At 37.6% G+C, this 21,724-nt stretch overlaps 1 protein-coding gene across 1 annotated transcript in view; it reads left to right on the top strand.

Annotated features, from left to right (window-relative positions):
* Positions 1–21,724, top strand: part of ULK4 (unc-51 like kinase 4) — a 536,768-nt gene that overhangs the window by 369,716 nt on the left and 145,328 nt on the right. The window contains exon 34 of the mRNA XM_081284376.1: positions 4,023–4,121. Coding sequence (XP_081140502.1) covers positions 4,023–4,121 — 99 coding nt within the window. The remainder of the gene's footprint in view (positions 1–4,022; positions 4,122–21,724) is intronic.

Below are 21,724 nucleotides of genomic sequence, written 5' to 3' on the forward strand. Positions count from 1 at the left end.
ACACCTGTGTGGGCCTGAACAAATCACTTTACCTGTTTGAGTACCGCTTTTCTCATCTGTAAAGCAGGTATGATAACCACTCGCAGAGTTGTGGTGAAACTCAGTATGTATGTATAAAAATTAAGTGTCTTGCATATACTTGGCTCAGGAAGTTAGCCAGTAATTGGTTGCTGTATCATAATCAGCAACAAGAAGAAAGGTACTCAATTTCTTGTCTATAATGAGCTTACTGTGGACCATGACTTCCTCATTTCTGTGTCCTGTGTGAAAGGGCCCTTAGTTCATATTTGCTGATTAACTCCTAGCAGGCTTGTGAGTTATTAGTTTGGTGGTTTATTTTGTACTTAGGAGCCTAGCATAGGGCTAGGCACCTATAATTTAAGTAGAGTTCAAGAAAGAAAAGGGTGTTAGCTGTCAGGGAGCTTACGGTTTAGTAAGGAAGATGGTCAATACACAAATAATAAGCCAATTTTCATTTTATTGTATTGAAAAATGCAACAATTGAAAGTTACAGGGTGCTGCAGAATGACTAATGGGAAAGGGGCCAAACTCAGTTTTGAGGCTGGGGATGGCCTTTCTAAGGAAGGTAAATATTTAGTAATATAACCCAGGTTACCAAACTTTCCATTCCTAGGTTTTTTTCTGTCATTTCTGAAGTGGGTGTAGGAAAGCTTTTTACATTATTCTTTAGTTGTCTGTTCAACTGTTGATAATTTGCAGGTGTATTGTAGTGAGTGTAGGCAAGTGTCAGAATCTCCATTAGAAGACTGAGATAGGGTCACTGCATTTTAGTCTCACATGCACATAAAGCTTATCTATGATTGGGGAGGCTGTAGTTTCTATTTTTAGAATCTCTTGGAATTATCCAGTTTGACTCTTCTGTGGTCTTCCCCTTGTAGCTCTTCCCCATGAATTGTCCTGGCCCAGTTGTTGAGTGCAGGTGAAATTTTTCTGCCGTAGCCCATGGTCCTGATCATATCCTTTCCTTTGAAAACTTCAGTGACACCTCATTATCTATGACATATATTTACGACTCTCTGGGGAGACACTCAGGCTCTTGTATGGTTCAGCCACATGATGTCTCATCTGCCAGGCTTCTATGCTGCCCATACCCAAACCAAGCATTCCCATCACCATCTTCTGAGTGGATCCTGATTCTTATTACTCCCTTGCCTTTCCTCGTGAAATCCCCAACTTCCGAAATTACATACTCCACATAGACTTTATTCAACATCATCCAAATGATGAAGTCATTTGTCACATTATGCCACCCAAACTTTGTTTTTATTTCTATTGTAGAAGTTTTGTACTGTCTTTTGTGAAGTTGTTTGGAAACTGGTTATCTTTTAAATTTAATTGTGAATTCCTGGAGAGTAAAGACTGAGTCTTGGTCATCTCTGCATCAAGAGCATGCACATGAGAGCATCTGGGGAACACAATGAGTGTGGAATTGGACTGATCTGGTCCATACCATGGACAGTTGTGCTGTAGCATGTGCTTAAACCTACCAGCAACTGCATGGGTAGCAAACTGTCTCATTCTGTACAGATGGCCTCCCTTTGTGTTTATCAGCAGACCTCTTGGAGCACTTGCTTCTGTGCACTAGGTTCATGTAGCAAAGGTAGACATCCCAAAACTGTATTAATCCACACATTTTTATGCCAAGAAGTTGGCTATATTCTCTCTCATATTATATCCTATTATATTGCTATTTAATATTAAACATTTAATAGTAAATATTGATATCCCCAGGTTTTATATCTTAAGACTGTTAGATTTGTTATTTCTACCCAGAGTTCTCAGGGAGATCCTTACATATATACAGCACCTTAATTATTGTGACCACCCCCTATCCCATAGTCCATAACTGAACTCAGGATTTGTCTTCCAAACCCATTCCCCTGCCAGCAAGTCATGCCACCCTCACCCTGCTGTGCAAACAAAAACCTGAGCATGCATCTTAAAATTTTCATTTTTCATATTCCACATATAATCTGTCATCAAATAATATAGATTTTACCTTAAATATCTAACATCCAATTACTCCTCTCAAACCTTAACCTAGACCACTATGTTCTCTCACCTGGACTGTACCAGTTAGGTAGGTCAAGAATATCTGATGGCTAGTCATGGGAAAAGTTACTGTATAGCAATGACAAGTGACAGTAAGTTCTAGAAAGGGGTTTGGAGAGCACAGAGGCTGACAGTGTAGAGACAGGAACCCTGTGCAAGATGCACCCAAAGGGCCACAGATCTAGTTGTCAGAAGGCTCATTAGAGGAAGCGTGATTCTGAGAAGTGAAGACGTATTGGGAAGAGAGCAAACCTGGGCCTCTGCATTTGTTTGTTGGAACCTTTGTTTTCTGTTCCACGTAGCCCTTGCTGCACAGAGATTCCATTGTGTGCTGACACTTTTGTGAAGAGAATTGAATTTCTAAATGCATTCCTGTCATGCAATTCTCTGTGCTACAAAGCTGCAACATTCTCTCTCTGGAACCCATGACCATTGCTGGGCAGAGTCTAGATGTTTCTTGGCTCTAGTAATAAACAACTGTGCAGATCTTGGAGGATCCAGAGCACCACCAAACATCCTGGTGGAAAAGTTCCCCATTGTGGGCTTGCTCCTTTGCTCCATGTGCTTGCTTGCTTATGAGGTTTGGAAAAGAAGCAGGGACACCATGCCCCTTGCTGTTGCCTAGGTCCTGATTTGCAACACAGCCTTAGCCTTACCAAGAGGGAATCAATTTACTTTAAAGGAAGACATGTTAAATGTTTAGTGTGATAAGGCCAATATTCCATGTCAGACAATGCTTAAGAAAGCACAGGACCAACCGCCAAGATTCAAGAAGGTTTAGGCCTCTAGGACAGTGCAACACATTTATTTTCTGGGAGGAAGCTCTGCCTTTCCAATAGTGAGGTAGGTAAGAGGGAAGCTCCAAGCTTCCAAATTAATGATCACTATTGTTCCCCATAGCTGTAGAGAGGTGTATATCGCTAAAAGATAAGTATCTCATTTTAAATCAAGTCATTTTGAACCAAAAAAAAAAAAAAGGCAGACATCTGAAATTCTGTTCACAGGTCTGAAGTGCAGAAGCAAACTTGGCATTCATGAGAAAGATCTTGGAGTCCAGGTTAATGATCCAAGCCTGGGCAGCCTGCTCCGTGAGTTCAGGCAAAGGTCATCTAAAAGTGGTTTGTTTTTTTCTGAATAAAAGTAAAATCAGAAAAAGTATGAATGAAATATATACATCCTATGGCAAACACAATAAATATCAATATTACTTTTCAATATAAAACAATTCATCTCTATTATAGAAATGTCCTTTGGAATATGACAGTTCTATAAAACTCCTGGGAGATTTGCACTTAAAGTAAAAACCATTCACTCATTTCTTATTCTTAGGTAGTTTAAGCTTATATGTCATAAGAAATGTAGATCAGTATATGAAGCCTATTCATTCAGTGGTATATTAAGTAAATATTCTAGAAGGTGTTCTCTGTGCAGGTGTACGCATGCATGCAAGGAAAACATAGCAAAATTTAATTATACACACACACACACACACTGCATAAAAATACTAAGGTTAGTATACATGAATTGGAATCAAATAGCTTTGTCACTCATTATCTGTAGGACTTTAGACAAATGACATAGTTTCTCTAAACTTCAGTCTTCTCACCTAAGAAATGGGGCTAAAGCACCTCATCTCAGGAAGGTAGGAAAGAGAAAGTGCTTATCCTCTTCAGCATGTGGAGTGTCACCACCCTTTCTCCAGCAGCAGTTCTTGTTATTTCTTTATCTGTGGGCTCACTGGTCTGCCTCTGAATCCTGAGCTGGTGGCAGTGGCAGCATGTGCATTGTTTGTCATGTTATCTCTCTTCTGGGGCCTCTATGTCCTGTCAGGGACCCAGGCAGAATGCTTCTCCAGACCCTTACGTCTGCTAGTCTGAGTGGATCTGTCTCCTATAGCTAAGCTGACTAATCACCAAGACCCATTTTTATTTATCTTCCCACTCTTCTAGGCCCAGAAATCTGGTTTAGGAGGGGACACTCAGGCTGCCGAAGACCTGCTAGTGCTCTGCAAACCACTGACAGACCTCATTAGCCTGCTTATTCCACTGGTAAGAGCTCACCTGTTTATGTGTCTTTCAGAATATTTCTGAGGTTGAAGTAATTTTATTTGAATTTCATGAACTTTTGAGTTTCCATGTATTTTTTTTCTGCTTCTGTTATTTTTTTTATTTTTATTTTTCTTTTTTCTTTTATTTTATTGGTTGTTCACAACATTACAAAGCTCTTGACATATCATATTTCATACATTAGATTGAAGTGGGTTATGAACCCCCAATTTTACCCCAAATGCAGATTGCAGAATCACATTGGTTACACATCCACAATTTTACATAATGCCCTATTAGTAATTGTTGTATTCTGCTACCTTTCCTATCCCCTACTATCCCCCCTCCCCTCCCCTCCCCTCCCATCTTCTCTCTCTACCTCATCTACTGTAATTCATTTCTCTCCTTGTTTATTTTCCCATTCCCCTCACAACCTCTTATATGTAATTTTGTATAGCAATGAGGGTCTCCCTTCATTTCCATGCAATTTCCCTTTTCTCTCCCTCTCCCTCCCATCTCATGTCTCTGTTTAATGTTAATCTTTTCTTCCTGCTCTTCCTCCCTGCTCTGTTCTTAGTTGCTTTCATTATATCAAAGAAGATATTTGGTATTTATTTTTTAGGGATTGGCTAGCTTCACTAAGCATAATCTGTTCTAGTGCCATCCATTTCCCTGCAAATTCCATGATTTTGTCATTTTTTAGTGCTGCATAGTACTCCATTAAAAAAATGCCACATTTTTTTAATCCATTCATCTATTGAAGGGCATCTGGGTTGGTTCCACAGTCTAGGTATTGTGAATTGTGCTGCTATGAACATCGATGTGGCAGTATCCCTGTAGCATGCTCTTTCAAGGTCTTCAGGGAATAGTCCGAGAAGGGCAATAGCTGGGTCAAATGGTGGTTCCATTCCCAGCTTTCCTAGGAATCTCCAAACTGCTTTCCAAATTGGCCGCACCAATTTGCAGTCCCACCAGCAATGTACAAGTGTACCCTTTTCTCCACATCCTCGCCAGCACTTGTTGTTGTTTGACTTCATAGTGGCTGCCAATCTTACTGGAGTGAGATGGTATCTTAGGGTGGTTTTGATTTGCATTTCTCTGACTGCTAGAGATGGAGAGCATTTTTTCATGTACTTGTTGATTGATTGTATATCCTCCTCTGAGAAGTGTCTGTTCAGGTCCTTGGCTCATTTGTTGATTGGGTTATTTGTTATCTTATTGTCTAATTTTTTGAGTTCTTTGTATACTCTGGATATTAGGGCTCTATCTGAAGTGTGAGGAGTAAAAATTTGTTCCCAGGATGTAGGCTCCCTATTTACCTCTCTTATTGTTTCTCTTGCTGAGAAAAAACTTTTCAGTTTAAGTAAGTCCCATTTGTTGATTCTTGTTATTAACTCTTGTGCGATGGGTGTCCTATTAAGGAATTTGGAGCCCGACCCCACAATATGTAGATCGGAGCCAACTTTTTCTTCTATCAGACGCAGAGTCTCTGATTTGATATCTAGCTCCTTGATCCATTTTGAGTTAACTTTTGTGCATGGCGAGAGGAAGGGATTCAGTTTCATTTTGTTGCATATGGATTTCCAGTTTTCCCAACACCATTTGTTGAAGATGCTATCTTCCTCCATTGCATGATTTTAGCCCCTTTATCAAATATAAGATAGTTGTAACTTTGTGGATTAGTCTCTGTGTCCTCTATTCTATACCATTGGTCCACCCGCCTGTTTTGGTACCAGTACCATGCTGTTTTTGTCACTAATGCTCTGTAATATAGTTTGAAATCTGGTATCGCTATACCGCCTGATTCACACTTCCTGCTTAGAATTGCTTTTGCTATTCTGGGTCTTTTATTTTTCCATATGAATTTCATGATTGCTTTATCTATTTCTACAAGAAATGCCGTTGAGATTTTGATTGGCATTGAATTAAACCTATAGAGAACTTTTGGTAATATCGCCATTTTGATGATATTAGTTCTGCCTATTCATGAACAGGGTATATTTTTCCATCTTCTAAGATCATCTTCTACTTCTCTCTTTAGGGTTCTGTAGTTTTCATTGTATAAATCTTTCACCTCTTCTGTTAGGTTGATTCCCAAGTATTTTTTTTTTTGAGGATATTGTGAATGGAGTGTTTTTCCTCATTTCTGTTTCAGAAGTTTTGTCGCTGATATACAGAAATGCCTTTGATTTATGCGTGTTGATTTTGTATCCTGCCACTTTGCTGAATTCACTTATTAGTTCTAGTAGTTTCTTTGTAGACCCTTTTGGGTCTTCTAGGTATAGAATCATGTCATCTGCAAATAGTGATAATTTAAGTTCTTCTTTTCCTATTTTTATGCCTTTAATTTCTTTCGTCTAATTGCTCTGGCCAGTGTTTTGAGAACTATATTGAATATAAGTGGTGATAGAGGGCATCCCTGTCTTGTTCCAGATTTTAGAGGGAATGCCTTCAAATTTTCTCCATTCAGAATGATGCTAGCCTGAGGCTTAGCATAGATAGCTTTTACAATGTCAAGGTAAGTTCCTGTTATCCCTAGTTTTTCTAATGTTTTGAACATAAAGGGATGCTGTACTTTGTCGAATGCTTTCTCTGCGTCTATCGAGATGATCATATGGTTCTTATCTTTAAGTCTATTGATGTGGTGAATAACATTCATTGATTTCCGTATATTGAACCATCCTTGCATCCCAGGGACGAATCCTACTTGTTCATGGTGCACAATTTTTTTGATATGTTTTTGAATCTGATTCGCCAGAATTTTATTGAGGATTTTTGCATCTAGGTTCATTAGAGATATTGGTCTGTAGTTTTCTTTCTTTGAGGTGTCTTTGTCTGGTTTCGGAATCAGGGTGATGTTGGCCTCATAGAATGAATTTGGCAGAGCTCCCTCTTTTTCTATTTCCTGAAATAACTTGAAAAGTATTGGTATTAATTCTTCTTTAAAGGTTTTCTAAAACTCCACTGCATACCCATCTGGTCCTGGGCTTTTCTTGGTTGGTAGTGTTTTGATGGCTTCTTCTATTTCATCCATTGATATTGGCCTGTTTAAATTGTGTGTATCCTCCTGACTCAGTCAGGGCAAATCATATGACTTTAGAAATTTATCGATGTCTTCACTATCTTCTATTTTATTGGAATATAGGTTTTCAAAATAATTTCTAATTGTCTTCTGTATTTCTGTAGCATCTGTTGTGATACTTCCTTTTTCATCCCGTATGTTAGTAATTTGAGTTCTCTCTCTTCTTCTCTTCGTTAGCATGGCTAAAGGTCTGTCGATCTTATTTTTTCGAAGAACCAACTTTTAGTTTTGTTAATTTTTTCAATAGTTTCTTTTGTTTCAATTTCGTTGATTTCTGCTCTGATTTTAATTATTTCTTGCCTTCTGCTACATTTGCTGTTGTTTTGCTCTTTCTTTTCTAGGGCTTTGAGATGAAGTGTGAGCTCATTTATTTGTTGGTTTTTTCTTTTTTTTTGAGGAATGACCTCCAGGCGATGAATTTCCCTTTTAAAACTGCTTTCATTGTGTCCCATGGATTCCGATATGTTGTGTCTGTATTTTCATTTATCTCTAAGAATTTTTTGATTTCCTCCTTTATGTCTTCTGTAACCCATTGATCATTCAGTAACATATTGTTCATTTTCCATGTGATGTAGGATTTTTCCTTCCTTCTTTTATCATTGATTTCCAGTTTCATTCCATTATGATCAGATAAAATGCATGGTATTATCTCCACCCCTTTATATTTACTGAGGGTTGCCCTATGGCATAATATATGGTCTATTTTTGAGAAGGATCCATGTGCTGCTGAGAAAAAAGTATATCCATTTGATGATGGTTGATATATTCTATATATGTCAGTTAAGTCTAGGTTATTGATTGTGATATTGAGTTCTATAGTTTCTTTATTCAACTTTTGTTTGGAGGATCTGTCCAATGGTGAGAGAGGTGTGTTGAAGTCACCCATAATTATTGTGTTGTGGTCTATTTGATTCTTGAACTTGAGGAGAATTTGTTTTATGAATGTTGCAGCACCATTATTTGGTGCATAAATATTGATAATTGTTATGTCTTGTTGGTGAATGGTTCCTTTTAACAGTATATGGTGTCCTTCCTTATCCCTTTTGATTAACTTAGTCTTGAAGTCTATTTTATTTGATATTTGGATGGCCACCCCTGCTTGCTTACGAGGACCATGTGTGTGGTATATTTTTTCCCATCCTTTCACCTTCAGCCTGTGTATGTCTTTTCCAATCAGATGTGTCTCCCGGAGGCAGCATATTGTTGGATTTGTTTTTTTAATCCATGATACCAGCCTATGTTGCTTTATTGGAGAGTTTATGCCATTCACATTCAGAGTTACTATTGATATATGGTTTGTACTTCCATCCATGTTTGATTATTTATCCTTTTTGTAAAAAATTTAGTTTGTTTCTCCATGATTATCTTTCCCCTTGCCCTCTGTCTTTACTGAGGCACTTCCCACTGATGGTTTTGGTTATTGTTTTTCATTTCTTCCTCATGTACTGTTTTGCTCAAAATGCTTTGCAATGCTGGTTTTCTGGCTGCAAATTCTTTTAACTTTTGTTTATCATGAAAGATTTTTATTTCGTTGACATACCTGAAGCTTAATTTTGCTGGATACAGAATTCTTGGTTGGCATCCATTGTCTTTCAGTGTTTGAAATACATTGTTCCATGACCTTCTTGCTTTCAGCGTCTGTGATTAAAAATACGGTGTTAACCTTATTGGTTTACCCCTGAATGTAATCTGTCTCCTTTCTCTTGTAGCTTTTAATATTTTCTCTTTGTTCTGTATATTGGATATCTTCATAACAATGTGTCTTGGCGTTGGTCTACTGTGATTTTGTGTGCTCGGTGTCCTGTATGCATCTTCAATTTGTATATCTGTTTCCTTTTTTTTTTCTGGAAAGTTTTCTGTAATTATTTTATTCAGCAGGTTACTCATTCCCTTGGTTTGAATCTCTGTACCTTCTTCTATCCCGATGACTCGTAAGTTTGGTTTTTTTATGTTATCCCATAACTCTTGGATGTTTTTCTCATGATTTTTTACCAGCCTTTCTGAGTTGGCTAGACTCTTTTCAAGATGATATATTTTGTCTTCATTATCTGATGTTCTGGCTTCTACTTGCTCCACTTTGTTAGTGATACTCTCAATTGAGTTTTTAATTTGGTTTATCGTTTCCTTCATTTCTAGAATTATTGTTTGATTATTTTTTATAATCTCTATCTCCTGATAAAGGTGCTTAACTTCTTCTTTTATCTGTTTATGTAATTCATTCTCAATGTGTTCTTTCGCTGTTTGAATTTGCTGTCTTGTATCCTCTTTAAGGTTCCATTCCATCTGTCTAAGGTGTCCCTTGAGTTCTTTATATGACCATTTTTCTGATGACTCTAGGTCCTCCTGAATATTTAGGCTGTCCTGCATTGTTTGTACTCCTTTTCTTCCTTGCTTTTTGAAGCTGCTCATGTTACTTCTTGTTGTGTTTGACTGCTGAGTTACTGTTTACTCCTATAAATTTATTTGATGCTTGGGAGGAAAGGTATTAGAAGGGAAGGGAAGAAGTCAATAAAGAGAATGAGAGTAAGCAGGTAGAATTCAAGGAAGGGGGGATAAGATAATTGAAAAGAAATGAAAAGACAAAAGAAGAAAAAAATAGGAAATAAAAAAAGAAAAAAAAATTTTTTAAATAATAAAAAAATTAAAATTAAAATTAGAAGAAAAAAATTAAAAAAATTGTAAAAAAATTTTAAAAAAACAACAAGAAAAATGAAAATGAAAGAAAAACCCAAATCAAAAAAAAGAGAAAAGAAGAAAAAGAAAAAAAAAACTAATAAATGCAGTCTTAGAGTTTGATTAACTTCTCTTCCAGTAGGTGGCGCTGTGCCCACCAGGCCAAGTTTCTCCTGTCAATACGCGGGAACCAATCACTGTGCAGGAGCTCCTCCCAGACTGGGCGAGTCTCCAATCCTGAGTGCCTAGTGCCTCCTCTTGTGTTTAGTCACTTCCCACTTTTCCTCTAGCCAGGCCCCTCTCACGGGTGCCGCTCACCACAATACTGGCTACACGCCAGGTCTGCTGCTCCCGGGAGCCCTGTTTTCATGAACGACTGGGCACACTCTTCCAGTTTGCCATTCCCTCAGACCCTAAGTTTGTAGAGCTTGGGGCTGAGAATCCTCAGCGAATTTTACTTGCCCTCCGGTAGCCATTCCCCTGGTAGCTGGTGCAAGAGAGCTCAGCTGTCAGCACTGGTGGGAGCGGTAGTTCCGTACCGCAGGTCCCGAGCCACCTCTGATTCCCTGCGTCTGGCTATGGTGCTCACGGGAAACCTTAAGGTTTCCCCGATTTGTGGAGAGGGAAGGCTAGGGAATTACACACCTGTAGCTGCAGGTTTCAATGAAGTTATCTCCTCCGCCGCAGTCTGATGACGTCAGTTCTCTGCCATGGTGGTGTCTGTTGCAAATCGCGACAGTTCGTTTCCCTTTGCCGGGCGACCAATGCAATGGGTGGGTCCTTACTGTCTCTTCTAAGCCCCGTTTCAAACCTCTGGCCACTACCTATGAAGGCTCGGTAGGCATTTCCCTCCGTAGGATGAGAAGGGCTGACCAGTTGTTTCAGCCGGATGGATTAGTGCTGAGTCACAGCTGTTTGTCCTCAGGAAGCAGGCAAACGGGAGCTTGAATTCAGCCGATCCGGGCTCAGTGTGTGTTCTGAGAGGCCCAGACTGTTCGCCCCAGATCCACATCAGCTCAGCATTGCCTACTGATCCTGAGCAAACAGATTTAGGTTGTTTACAACTCCCTATGCCTGCACAGCTAAAGAGGTCAGGGACTTGATCTCTCTGCGCCCGCTGCCATTTTGGAATCTTCTGCTTCTTTTTCTTCAGCTCCTCTGACCTTACGGGTCCGTGGAAAGAGAGCTCTATGTATTTTAATCCCCCTCAAAACTAGAACCAAAAGAACTTTGAAAGGTTTTTTTGCTCTGGAAATACTAAATTTATGGTTTAAAACCAGGAAGCTTATCATTTATTTAGATAGATATTTAAGTAAGGCAGAATCTCAAATCTAATTACTTTCTTAATGTGAGGTTAAAAAGAATTGAACAAATGAATTCCAAGAAGGAAGAGTAAATCATTATGGGAATCAATTCCCTTTCCAAAGGAGATTTTGGAATTACACTTGGCTTGCAGGACTCTCCAGAAACTTGAAAACACAGACATAGACCTGGGGCACCTTCTTTTTCAACCCCAACAAAAATGGAACATTTAAAATAGGTGAAATTAAATAAAAACGGGTGAGACTACACAAGACAACTGAAGATATGAAAAGAACCCAACAGAAACTCAGAATTTGGACCACCTGAACAGTTTTGAATAAATTTAAAGAGGACCCAACATACAGTACTTGCCCTTCAATAGAGCAGCCAGCCAGAGGGCCTGTTGATGAAATTCCATAAAAACTCCTGAAGAGTGAAGGCAGCCTTGTGGCTCCAAGGATGACAGCACAGACAACCCAAGGAAATGCATCTCTATGGCTGCCACCCTTCACAGAGGAAGGCAGCTTTGAGTGCTGGAAAAACTGCTGGATTTACCCTGTGGCTTCAATGAGGACAGATGCAGTTTTGATGAATAATTCTGCAGTCTTAGTTGTATCCAATGAGTAAAAGTTTATTTCAACTAAGGGAAATTTTAAAAAGGGAAAAATCACTACTGATTTATATTAAATAAATAAGGAATAGAGCAGTCACCAAAAATGTGGCCCATAGGCTTACAATGAAGTGAGGGAAGGACACAAAATCCAGAGAACTAGACAGATCTTTGGTATAGAATGTTGCATGAAGTTACAGGACAGCAGCAAAATTGCTACATCACGGAACATCAGGGCTGAATCCTGTCCTCTCACAGAAAAGGGAAGGAAACAAAGCAGGCTTCTGTGAACAGACAGGGAAAACTAATAAACTATACAGCTTAAAGGATGTATAAAAGATGTAAAAATGCCCTATTGAAGATAAGTAAATGGACACAATATGAGATATAAGATAATACCTACATTTATAACAAAAAGGTTAAAAATAGTTTAAGAAAGACTGAAGGGAAACTCTGAGTGCACTCTATTTCACATGTATATTTTATAGATATGGTTTCAGTGTTTGCCAGTCTGAGATTTTTTTTTCCTTTTAATAGGTGAGTTTATTCCAGTTGAACTCATTTATTCTTAATGGACTTATTGAAACTTATATTTGGTCTTTATATTGTTCTTTCTAAGTGTTTCACTATCTTAGATACAAGGTATAATGCAAAAAAAAAAAAAATCCTCTTTAACAGGAAAAGAGGGATCGTATAAAGAATAAAGTCCATAAGAAGATATAACTGCTATGAACCTTTTTGTATCAAATGTGTGGGATGGTATAAAATGAGAAGAACTAAAAACATATAGGGAGGAATCCAATTGTATTGATATATTGAACATACGTTTTTCATTGCTTGACAGAGCAGGGATTGGCCTGTGGGTTAAATCTAGCCTACACCCTGTTTATGTAAATAAAGTTTATTGGAACACAGCTACACAATTCATTTACACATTGTCTATGGCTGCTTTGCCTCCTAAAGGCAGAGTTGTAACAGAATAGTTATAACAGAAACCTTATATCCCATAAACCTATATTAATTACTCTCTAGCTCTTTAGACGTTTGTTGGCAGCTGCTATAGACAATATGAGTATTTTAGTAAGATTGATCTAATAGGAGAATATTCATCTCCACACTCTGAAAATAGAGACTGTACCATCTTTATTTTCTGGGAAGTATCTTTTAAAAGCTGACCAAGTATTGTGTTAAAAGAGTATCAATAAATTCCAGTATGTAGTAATTGTATGGGCTAAAATCTTTACCCCAAAATATAATAAAATTAGAAGGAAAATAAAGATAATATAAAATGCACTATTATAAATACTACCCATATGTACAGGAATAAAATGTTATGTCATTCTGAGCCTAATCAGGATTCAGAAAGCACACAATGATTTAAACAGAAAAATTTTAATATAAAGAATTATTAAGCTATGATAGAATACCTCTAAGATTTTAAAAGAGGTACCCTAAAACCGAGGTGAAAGGACAAACTTGAAAGGCATAGATCAGACTTCAATCGAGAGGGCAGGGTGCAGCCCACAATACAGTGGCAAAGTCTGTTGGGTTGCAAAGCCCAGAGCTGCCCACAGTCCACAAGAGAGCAGAAGACAAACCCCCAGGGATCAGGAGAATCAGAGCCAGGGGTGGGCATGCAGGCAAGGGCAAGTGTCACTGTGGGCAGAAGACTTGTAGTGCTCAGTGCCTGTAAGAAGGTCCACAGAGGGTGGCACCTTTGTAGGATGCAGGCAGACAGAAGGAATTAGGGTGCTAGTGAATGTGGGGAAGCTTGGAGTGCACAGTATCCTTGTTGGGAAGGCAGTAGGATAATAACCTTGGCTAGGACTGGGGATCCTTGAGGGACTTTGAGTCCTGGGCACATGGTGTAGGCAGCCCATGACCAATGCCATTACACCCACATAAGTGGTGTGGTCACCAGAACCAGCAAGAGAACCCCTGACTCCTATAATGTGCCTTAAGTGCCCTCTATGGAGGAAAGTAACAGTCTTACTCTGAAGGAGGGAGGCTTTAAGGAAATCTGCCCATCATCGCAGAACATGTACTGAAGGATACAGATGGAACCAATGGCAAGCAATGAATTTCTGGCACAGTGATCAAATTGAGCTCACTCCAGAAAGTAAGATGACCCACTGTTAGGAAATCTAACATTCTCCAAAGTCAAGTGGCTTTTATATCCTTCCAGCAATGGATGAGAGCTCTTGTCCCAGATATTATCAGTTCTTTTTTTAAAAAAAAATATTTTAAATATTTGACCATCTTAAAATAGTGTGGTAATGCCTCATTGTGATTTCAAATTGCATTTCAGTAATGATGAATAGTATTGAACATCTTTTCATGTGTTTATTTCCCAATATTTATATTATTAAAGATATTTTTGTAATCTGAACTTCCTTCATAAAATGAATATATTAAAAGTAAAATGAGTTACTTTTTAAAAAACTTTTAAACATATCACTTCAGTGTCTATAAAATTTTCCAATGTTTTTAAGTCAAATTGTTGTTCCCTGGAATAATTTTAATTAAATTAATTTTAGCTTTATTTTTTTCCAATTAACTCCAAAGTCTTTTTATGTAAAGAACATGCAGTCACCCTTTCTCAAATGAAACTTTCTTTTGTTATCTACATTCCATGCAATCACAAATTCAAAATGACATGGAAGATAAAATACAAGAAGTAGGTAAAAGTAAAACAGTAACAGCAGCAAGGAAAGCCAGTATTGCATGGAACTTCTGGGCACAAGTGCCACCTAGCTTTGCCACTTACCAATTGTCACATTGGGCAAATATTAAATAGCAATACTTGTTATTTAATTTATGGATTCCATAGTTTCCTCACCTTTAAAATGGGGTTAATAATACTAACTAGATAATGAGGATATTATGGGGATTAAGTGAACAGTACCTGACACATAGTAAGTACTGAACAAATATATCTCCTATGAAAGTGATTTCATATTTGCCACATGGTATCCTGTGCTTCAGTGAGCTAGGTTCTGCTCTCAGTGCTTTTTACCTTTGGTCTCATTTAGTCCTTCCTTGTTTATGATGAAAAGCCCATCCTCACCTTACAAATAAGAACCCTAAAGCTTACAGAATATATAATATAGAATAATAGGGCTAGATGTCTGATCTCAAAGCCCACACTTTCCCCACTACAATTCTAGTTGTCCTGTGGACAACTCGTACAACTCTTAGAAATACTCTCGTTGAAACATAATCTACTGGATTAGAAATCCATTCTGTATTTTTTTTTAAGTTTTGAAAAATGCCCTTAGTTAGGAGTCATCTCCAGATGCAATTTGCATAGTTTAGGGAGAGATTCTGAATGAGGCTACTTTTGCATTTTGTCCCGAAAACATGAATGAGGAAAAGTGCTTGTAGACTTCATAAATCATTTTTTGTTTAGGAAAGATAAAAGTTATCTTACACTTCTACTTTATGTAGTCATATCCAATTCCTTAGAGTTAATTGGGAAATATAAATGATTAAGATGTGCTTTCAAAATGCAGGGAACAGCCTCACCCAGTAGCTGATGAGCTTGACTCTGCCTATACTTGTAATAACTGCCCTGTTACATGGCTCATTGCCGAGTTTGAGTGATTAGACTTAAATCTCAAAAGGGAGTAGGCAGTCCCATCTCCTGTTGTGGAGGAATTTGCATCTTTCAGAATTGTTTGTTGAACAGGTGTCTATCCCAGGTAATTGAATTTTAACAACCAGAACAGGCCATGATGAAAAATTCTTGGAGTGTTAAGAGTAGAGACTGAAGCTTACAATGTAGACTTGATGCTTCAGGGGCCTAGGTGCTGCTTGGGGAGTTTTCTATCGATTCTGAGGTCATTGAAGGGCAGAGAACCAGGAACTTTGAGCAGACAGGTGATTGTCTGCCGGCAGCACAGGTGTGTTAAACAGGGTGATAGGCATCTGCCATGTTCAAAATCGGAAGGTTTTACCTGAAGGCTGACTTTAGGAGTTCCTGTGATAAAGGAAGGAGGTCAGCTTAGAACACGTGACATGGCGTTCTAAAGTGTTGATATTTTAGGATTTTTCATTTAAATATTTAACATGCGTTATGTATTCTTCCCCCATCCTTTTCCTGCCTTTTGTAAGACTGAAGCACAACTTTGGGTTCTACCTTCGGGGCTAACGCCTTTTTTCTTTCTTTTAAATGCCTTTGTGATACATTGAATTACATAAAAATGCCAGTATCTGGCCATTGGGGCTTTACAAAAGTGGCATTTCATTTGGTTCAGGATTAAATTAGGATTATGTGACAACTTTTATTGGTTTGTACTACAGCTAGTTCCTGAAATTCGTGAAGCCCATTTCCATACAGTTTTATCCCCCAATTACTTAAATTGGAATGTGATTCTAGGCTAGAGGTTGCCAGGTAAGTGGAGGCACCCTGGACTTGGAGTCAGAAATCAAAAACTCAGTGCCTGGCTCTACTGCCACACAGCTTATTGATCTTGGATGAGGCACCTTTGATTCTCACCTGGGAAGGTTAAACAAGGTGATATATGGGAAGGTACCTAGCAGGGTCCTGGCTGCATTTCATAAGCGAATTGCTTTCTTTTCTCACTTTGGCAGTTGAGTGTCATTTCTGTGAAAATTTTCATTCAATCACATGTTATCCTATATGTGAATCTACCCTAATCCTCTGCTTGCTATTTTTCTTTTCTTTTCTTTTCTTTTCTTTTCTTTTTTTTTTTTTTTTTTTGTGATGGCTACTCTTTCTTTTTTTTAGTACTCCTCCTCTCTCTCTCTCTCCACCCAGCTGGCCTGAGACACGACCCCTCTGCTTAGCTCAGGATCTTTACTCAGCAGATCTGGAACTTTTTTTGTAGACTCCCCCCACTGTTGTTTACAGATTCTTCCCAAAGGCCCCTCTTGTCAACTCTCTTTTTCCAATTTTTCTTCTGGTTATTTACTGTGAATATTTACATATGTAAAAGTACATAGTCAGGTTTGCTCAAAGAGTGTCAATTGCTAATAGGTCTTCCTGATTTTCCCTGGAGTTCTCCTGGAGCAGCCTCTTACATTGTTCATCCTAGATCCCAGGTGTCTCATGGCGATGCAGCCCTGGCATTCAGAGTAGGTAATTACCCAAGGATAAAAATCATTCTCTGAGATATTTTTCCCAGCTCTGTGGGACAGTGCCTCTGTTACAAGTAACTTGATCATACTTAGGTTCCTGTTTATTGGCCAGGCGTCTGCCTAATGTATGTGAGCTGTATTGTGTATATCCACATTTATCACTGGTGCCATTAGATTTAAAAATGGCCTGTGACAAGAACATTGCCATGTATCTTTTGTGGGAAAGATTAACAAACGTTTATAGCTGTATATAAAGTGAAGAAAAATAGTAATAAGGCCATGGAGGACCTAAACTAGAGCACATCTAGATCAAAGATAAATTTTACAGTGGTTGTTTAAAAATGTAATAGGTTACAGGATGAGGTGCTGGATTGCTTTCCTGTGGGAAAAAAATAAACAGACTTTCAGTTTTCATCTTACTTGGATAATTTTTGAGGCTTTTGGCTTACAGACAGAAGAGTGAACTTGCTAGTTTTTGAGGTTCTTTCCACATATGGTTCTATGAAAATAAACTACTTATCTATCCTTAACAGAATATGAAACCTATCAATCCATAGTTTATGAACCACAATCGATCTCCCTTGTCTGTGGAAGATAAATTCCAAGACTGCCAATGGATGCCTAAAACTCTGGGTAAACGGCGTATATGGATGCCCCCCAATTATGATGGCTTGACTTGGAATTTTTTTGACTTTACTGTGGTTTGAGAGTTATATGCATTCAGTAGAAATTGTACTTTGAATTCTGATCCTTTCCCAGGCTAGCAATATGCTAGTGATAGGCTCTCAAGATGTTTGTTGAGCTGTGTTGCTTTCTGTAATGTTTGGTAGGTTAGGTGTATTAAAGGCATTTCATCTTAAGATACTTTCAAATTATGATGGGTTTATCTGAATGTAACTCCATTGTAAATTATGGAGCATCTGTACTGTTTTTTTTCTTATACATGCATACCTTTGATAAAGTTTAGTATATGAACTAAGCACAATAAAAGATGAACAATAAAAACTAATAATAAAACAGAGCAATTAAAACATATTATAAAAGTTATGTGAATGTGGTTGCGCTCGCGCGCTCTCTCTCTCTCAAAATATCTTATTATACTGTACTCACCCTTTCTCTTTTTAAAAAAATGTGTGATGATACAGTGCCTATGTGCCAAGATGAAGTAAGGTGAATGACACAGGCTACTATTTATTGACTTTCCCTGTGAATCCCCAGGATGTTGTTCTGAGTAGTATAATGAAATTTCTCAGTCTAGCTCCGTCTAAGATCATGAATCATCCCTTTGTCCACCGTATCCACACGTATATCCTACCCCACCTGTTAGTCAATTATTAGCTATTTCAGTTATCAGATCAATTGTAGTGGTATTATAGTGTTGGTGTCCAGAGAACCCTCAGAATGGCATGCAGTTTGAAATTTATGAATTATTTACTTTTGGAATTTTCCAATTAATGTTTTGCCTATAGTTGATAATGGATTGCAGAGTGGACACATTGTAGGAGAATCATAGTGAACTGTATGTAAAAGAAAGATATCCTTAGTCTACTTTGAGAAACTGATGATTCTAGACTCTCTGCCCATAAAAATGCCTAGACCCTGACATATGCAAAGTTCTGCACATAATTGATAATTTCAGGAGGAATTTTGAATTCTCACATGGCAATCATTATAAACTATAACTAATAAAGGTTATAATAAATTGAAATGTGGTAGAAAAATCCCTTGTATATGTCTTCCTCCCCCCACTAGACTATAAGTCCTTTGAAGGCAAGGGCCATATCTATTTGCTTCACTTTGGGACCTAGTATAGAGAAAGGATTCAGTAAATATGTTTGTAGGAAAAGAAGTGAAAAGCTAACATGTACAGTGTATTTTCTTAGCATAACTGAGAATAGACCAAATCTAGTAAGACATAGAATCAAGTACAAATTTATCCAGTTTGTCTGCACCCCTGCTCTTCTACCATACCTGAACTAGCCCCTCAAGAGGTGGTAATGCTTATGGCTAACCAGTTCACTTGCTTTCAAATCATATCATCTGACTTCTTTCTAGAGGTTGCCCTTTTGGCAGGTTCTTCTCTAACATTCACTGGGCAGCCTGATTTCTGCAACAACCTATACCCCATATTTGATTAACAGAACATGAAAGAGCAGTTAGCATTGCCCAGGGACTCATGTATTTCTGAAAATTGCTATACTTGTAGTAACTGCCGTATATAAAAACCCAGCCCTAGGATCCCAGCAGCACTGGTGATCATAGAAGCCTCTAAGCAGTCAAATAGATGCCACAGCTTCAGTACCATTTTCTAACAGCAATTCCCAGGGCTCTGACATTCAGTGTTTATATTTGGGTAGTTTTAGGGAAACAAAGTCCCCAGAATTGTAGGTGTGTACTCTCCCATTACTTCTTACACCTTTGTCTTGAAATGGTGGTAATGTTGAAGTATGTTTTTTTTAATGCTGTTTTTTTTTTAATTTTAACTTGTTATATATGGCCGCAGAATGCATTACAATTCATATTACACATAAAGAGCACTTTTCATATCTAATTTTTTAAATAGCATTTTGTTAGTGATCAAGGCTGCCTGCTCTAAGCTGAGTAGGAAAACATTCACTTCTGTGATGGAAAGAAGGAGTGCCTGAGACACCTCCTCTAGAAAATTACCCCCATTGATGACCTACCCAACATCCTTCCATTGTCTTCTTTTTAAGCCCCCTTTCAAGTAGTAATGCTTTAGTGTGGATGTGTTTCCCTAACATAACAAGACTGGACAGAGGAACAGACCAAAGAGAAAGAGGAAGTGTGAGTATTATGGAAGAAAGACTTGAATGTTGAACTGAAACATGCATGGGTCATGTCGAAAACAAAGTCTAGTTAATTAAAAGGATTTTAAGGGTGCACTTTATTTTTTATTCCCAGTACACTTTCCTTGACTTTAGAAATCTAGGATCATGATATTTTTGCATCACTAATGCTTGAGTTTTTATGTGCATCATTGAGGAAAGTGAGTCTTAGTAATTGCACTCTCATGCAGGTAAAGTTATAGAGGTTAACAATTAGGACCACATCAGAATACATCCAAATTTTAGTATAATTTACACATGCATATCTCACATATTATCGAAGAATTGATGATGATGGTAATTACCCATGGTTTTTGGAGTTCTGGAACTCAAAGTTGGAAGCCAACTATGGAATGAAAGTTGGTAAATTAAAAGGCAAATTGGTATATATCAAGAGTCTTAAAATTATTTATACTTTTGAATTTATACATTTGAATTCTACTTCTAGAAATCATGCATAGGAAATAATCACAGAAATACAGAATTTGATTGTGAAAACAGATATATTTATGGAATTATTTTTAGCATGAAGAATTTTGTTAATAACCTATGTTTACCAATTGTAAATAAATTACATTTCATTTTTAAGATAGAATTCTATGATACCATTAAATATGATTTTTCCAAGCATGTTAACAATGTGGAAAAAATATTTTAATATAAGTTTAAATGAAATATCACAATATTTATTAATCGTGATTGCCAATTACAAAATAATAATATTAAGAACAAAACAGCCATGACAGCGCATACCTATAATCCCAGAGACTCAGGAGGCTATGACAGGAGAATCACAAGTTCAAGGCCAACCTCAGCAATTTAGTGAGGCCCTAAGCAAAGACCCTGATTCCAAATAAGATCACCTTCCAAGGTACTAGGGGTTAGGATTTCAACACATCTTTTTAGGGTACACAGTTTAACCCATAATAGTATCCAATATAAAATGAGCATGCCTTTGGCTCAGCAATAAAAGGGTTAGAAATTTACCCTGAGGAGACACATTGGCAAACAGCAAAGAATTTCTGGGTAGGATTGTTTTTAGTAGTGAAAAATTAGAAGTATCTTGGCGGTCAGTTATGTATTAGTTAATTATGTTTTCTGTATAATACAATGAAACTAATAAAAAAGAGATGTAATTCAGTATTTATTGCCATAGTAAACAATTACAACATATTGAACAAACAAAGTAAATTATAAAGCAACATGGAGCAGTGCCACACACCTGTAATCCCAGTGACTTGGGAGACTGGAGCAGGAGGATTGCAAGTTCAAAGCCAGCCTTAGCAACTTAGAGAGGCCCTAAGCAACTTAGCAAGACACTGTCAAAGTAAAAAATAGAAGGAGTCAGGTGTGGTGGTGCATGCCTGTAATCCCAGCAACTCAGGAAGCTGGGGCAGTAGGATCACAAGTTCAAAGCCAGCCTCAGCAAAAGTGAGGCACTAAGCAACCCAGACCCCATCTCTTTAAAAAAAAAAAAAAAAAAAAAAAAAAAAAAAATATATATATATATATATATATATATATATATATATATATATATATATAAATAAAAAGAGAGAGCGTGCTTGCACCCGCGTGTGTGTGTGCTGGGGATATGGCTCAGTGGCTGAGTGCCCCCGAGTTCAATCCATGGTACCCACACCCTGAAAAAAAATAAGTGGACTAGGATGTTGCTAGTGGTAAAGTGCCCCTGGGTTCAGTCCCCAGTGCACAAATATATAAATATTATCTATATTATAAATATATGTATACATTTTTATATAAATATATTTGTGTGTATGTGTATATACATACATACACTTAAATATATATAACTTGTATTTAAAGTCATTTAATAACTAATAACATTCAGCATAATTTACAATTAATAGGCACATACACAGAGGTTGTCCTTGCTTTGCATGATTCTGCTAGGCCTAAATTCCAATTAAACAATATCAGTCCCCTTAATAACATGGTCCAAATTTCATTTCCCATGGTATATTGGGAGTAA

The sequence above is a fragment of the Spermophilus citellus genome (genome assembly GCF_964194105.1).
Source record: "Spermophilus citellus genome assembly, chromosome: 3".
Lineage (NCBI taxonomy): Eukaryota > Metazoa > Chordata > Mammalia > Rodentia > Sciuridae > Spermophilus > Spermophilus citellus.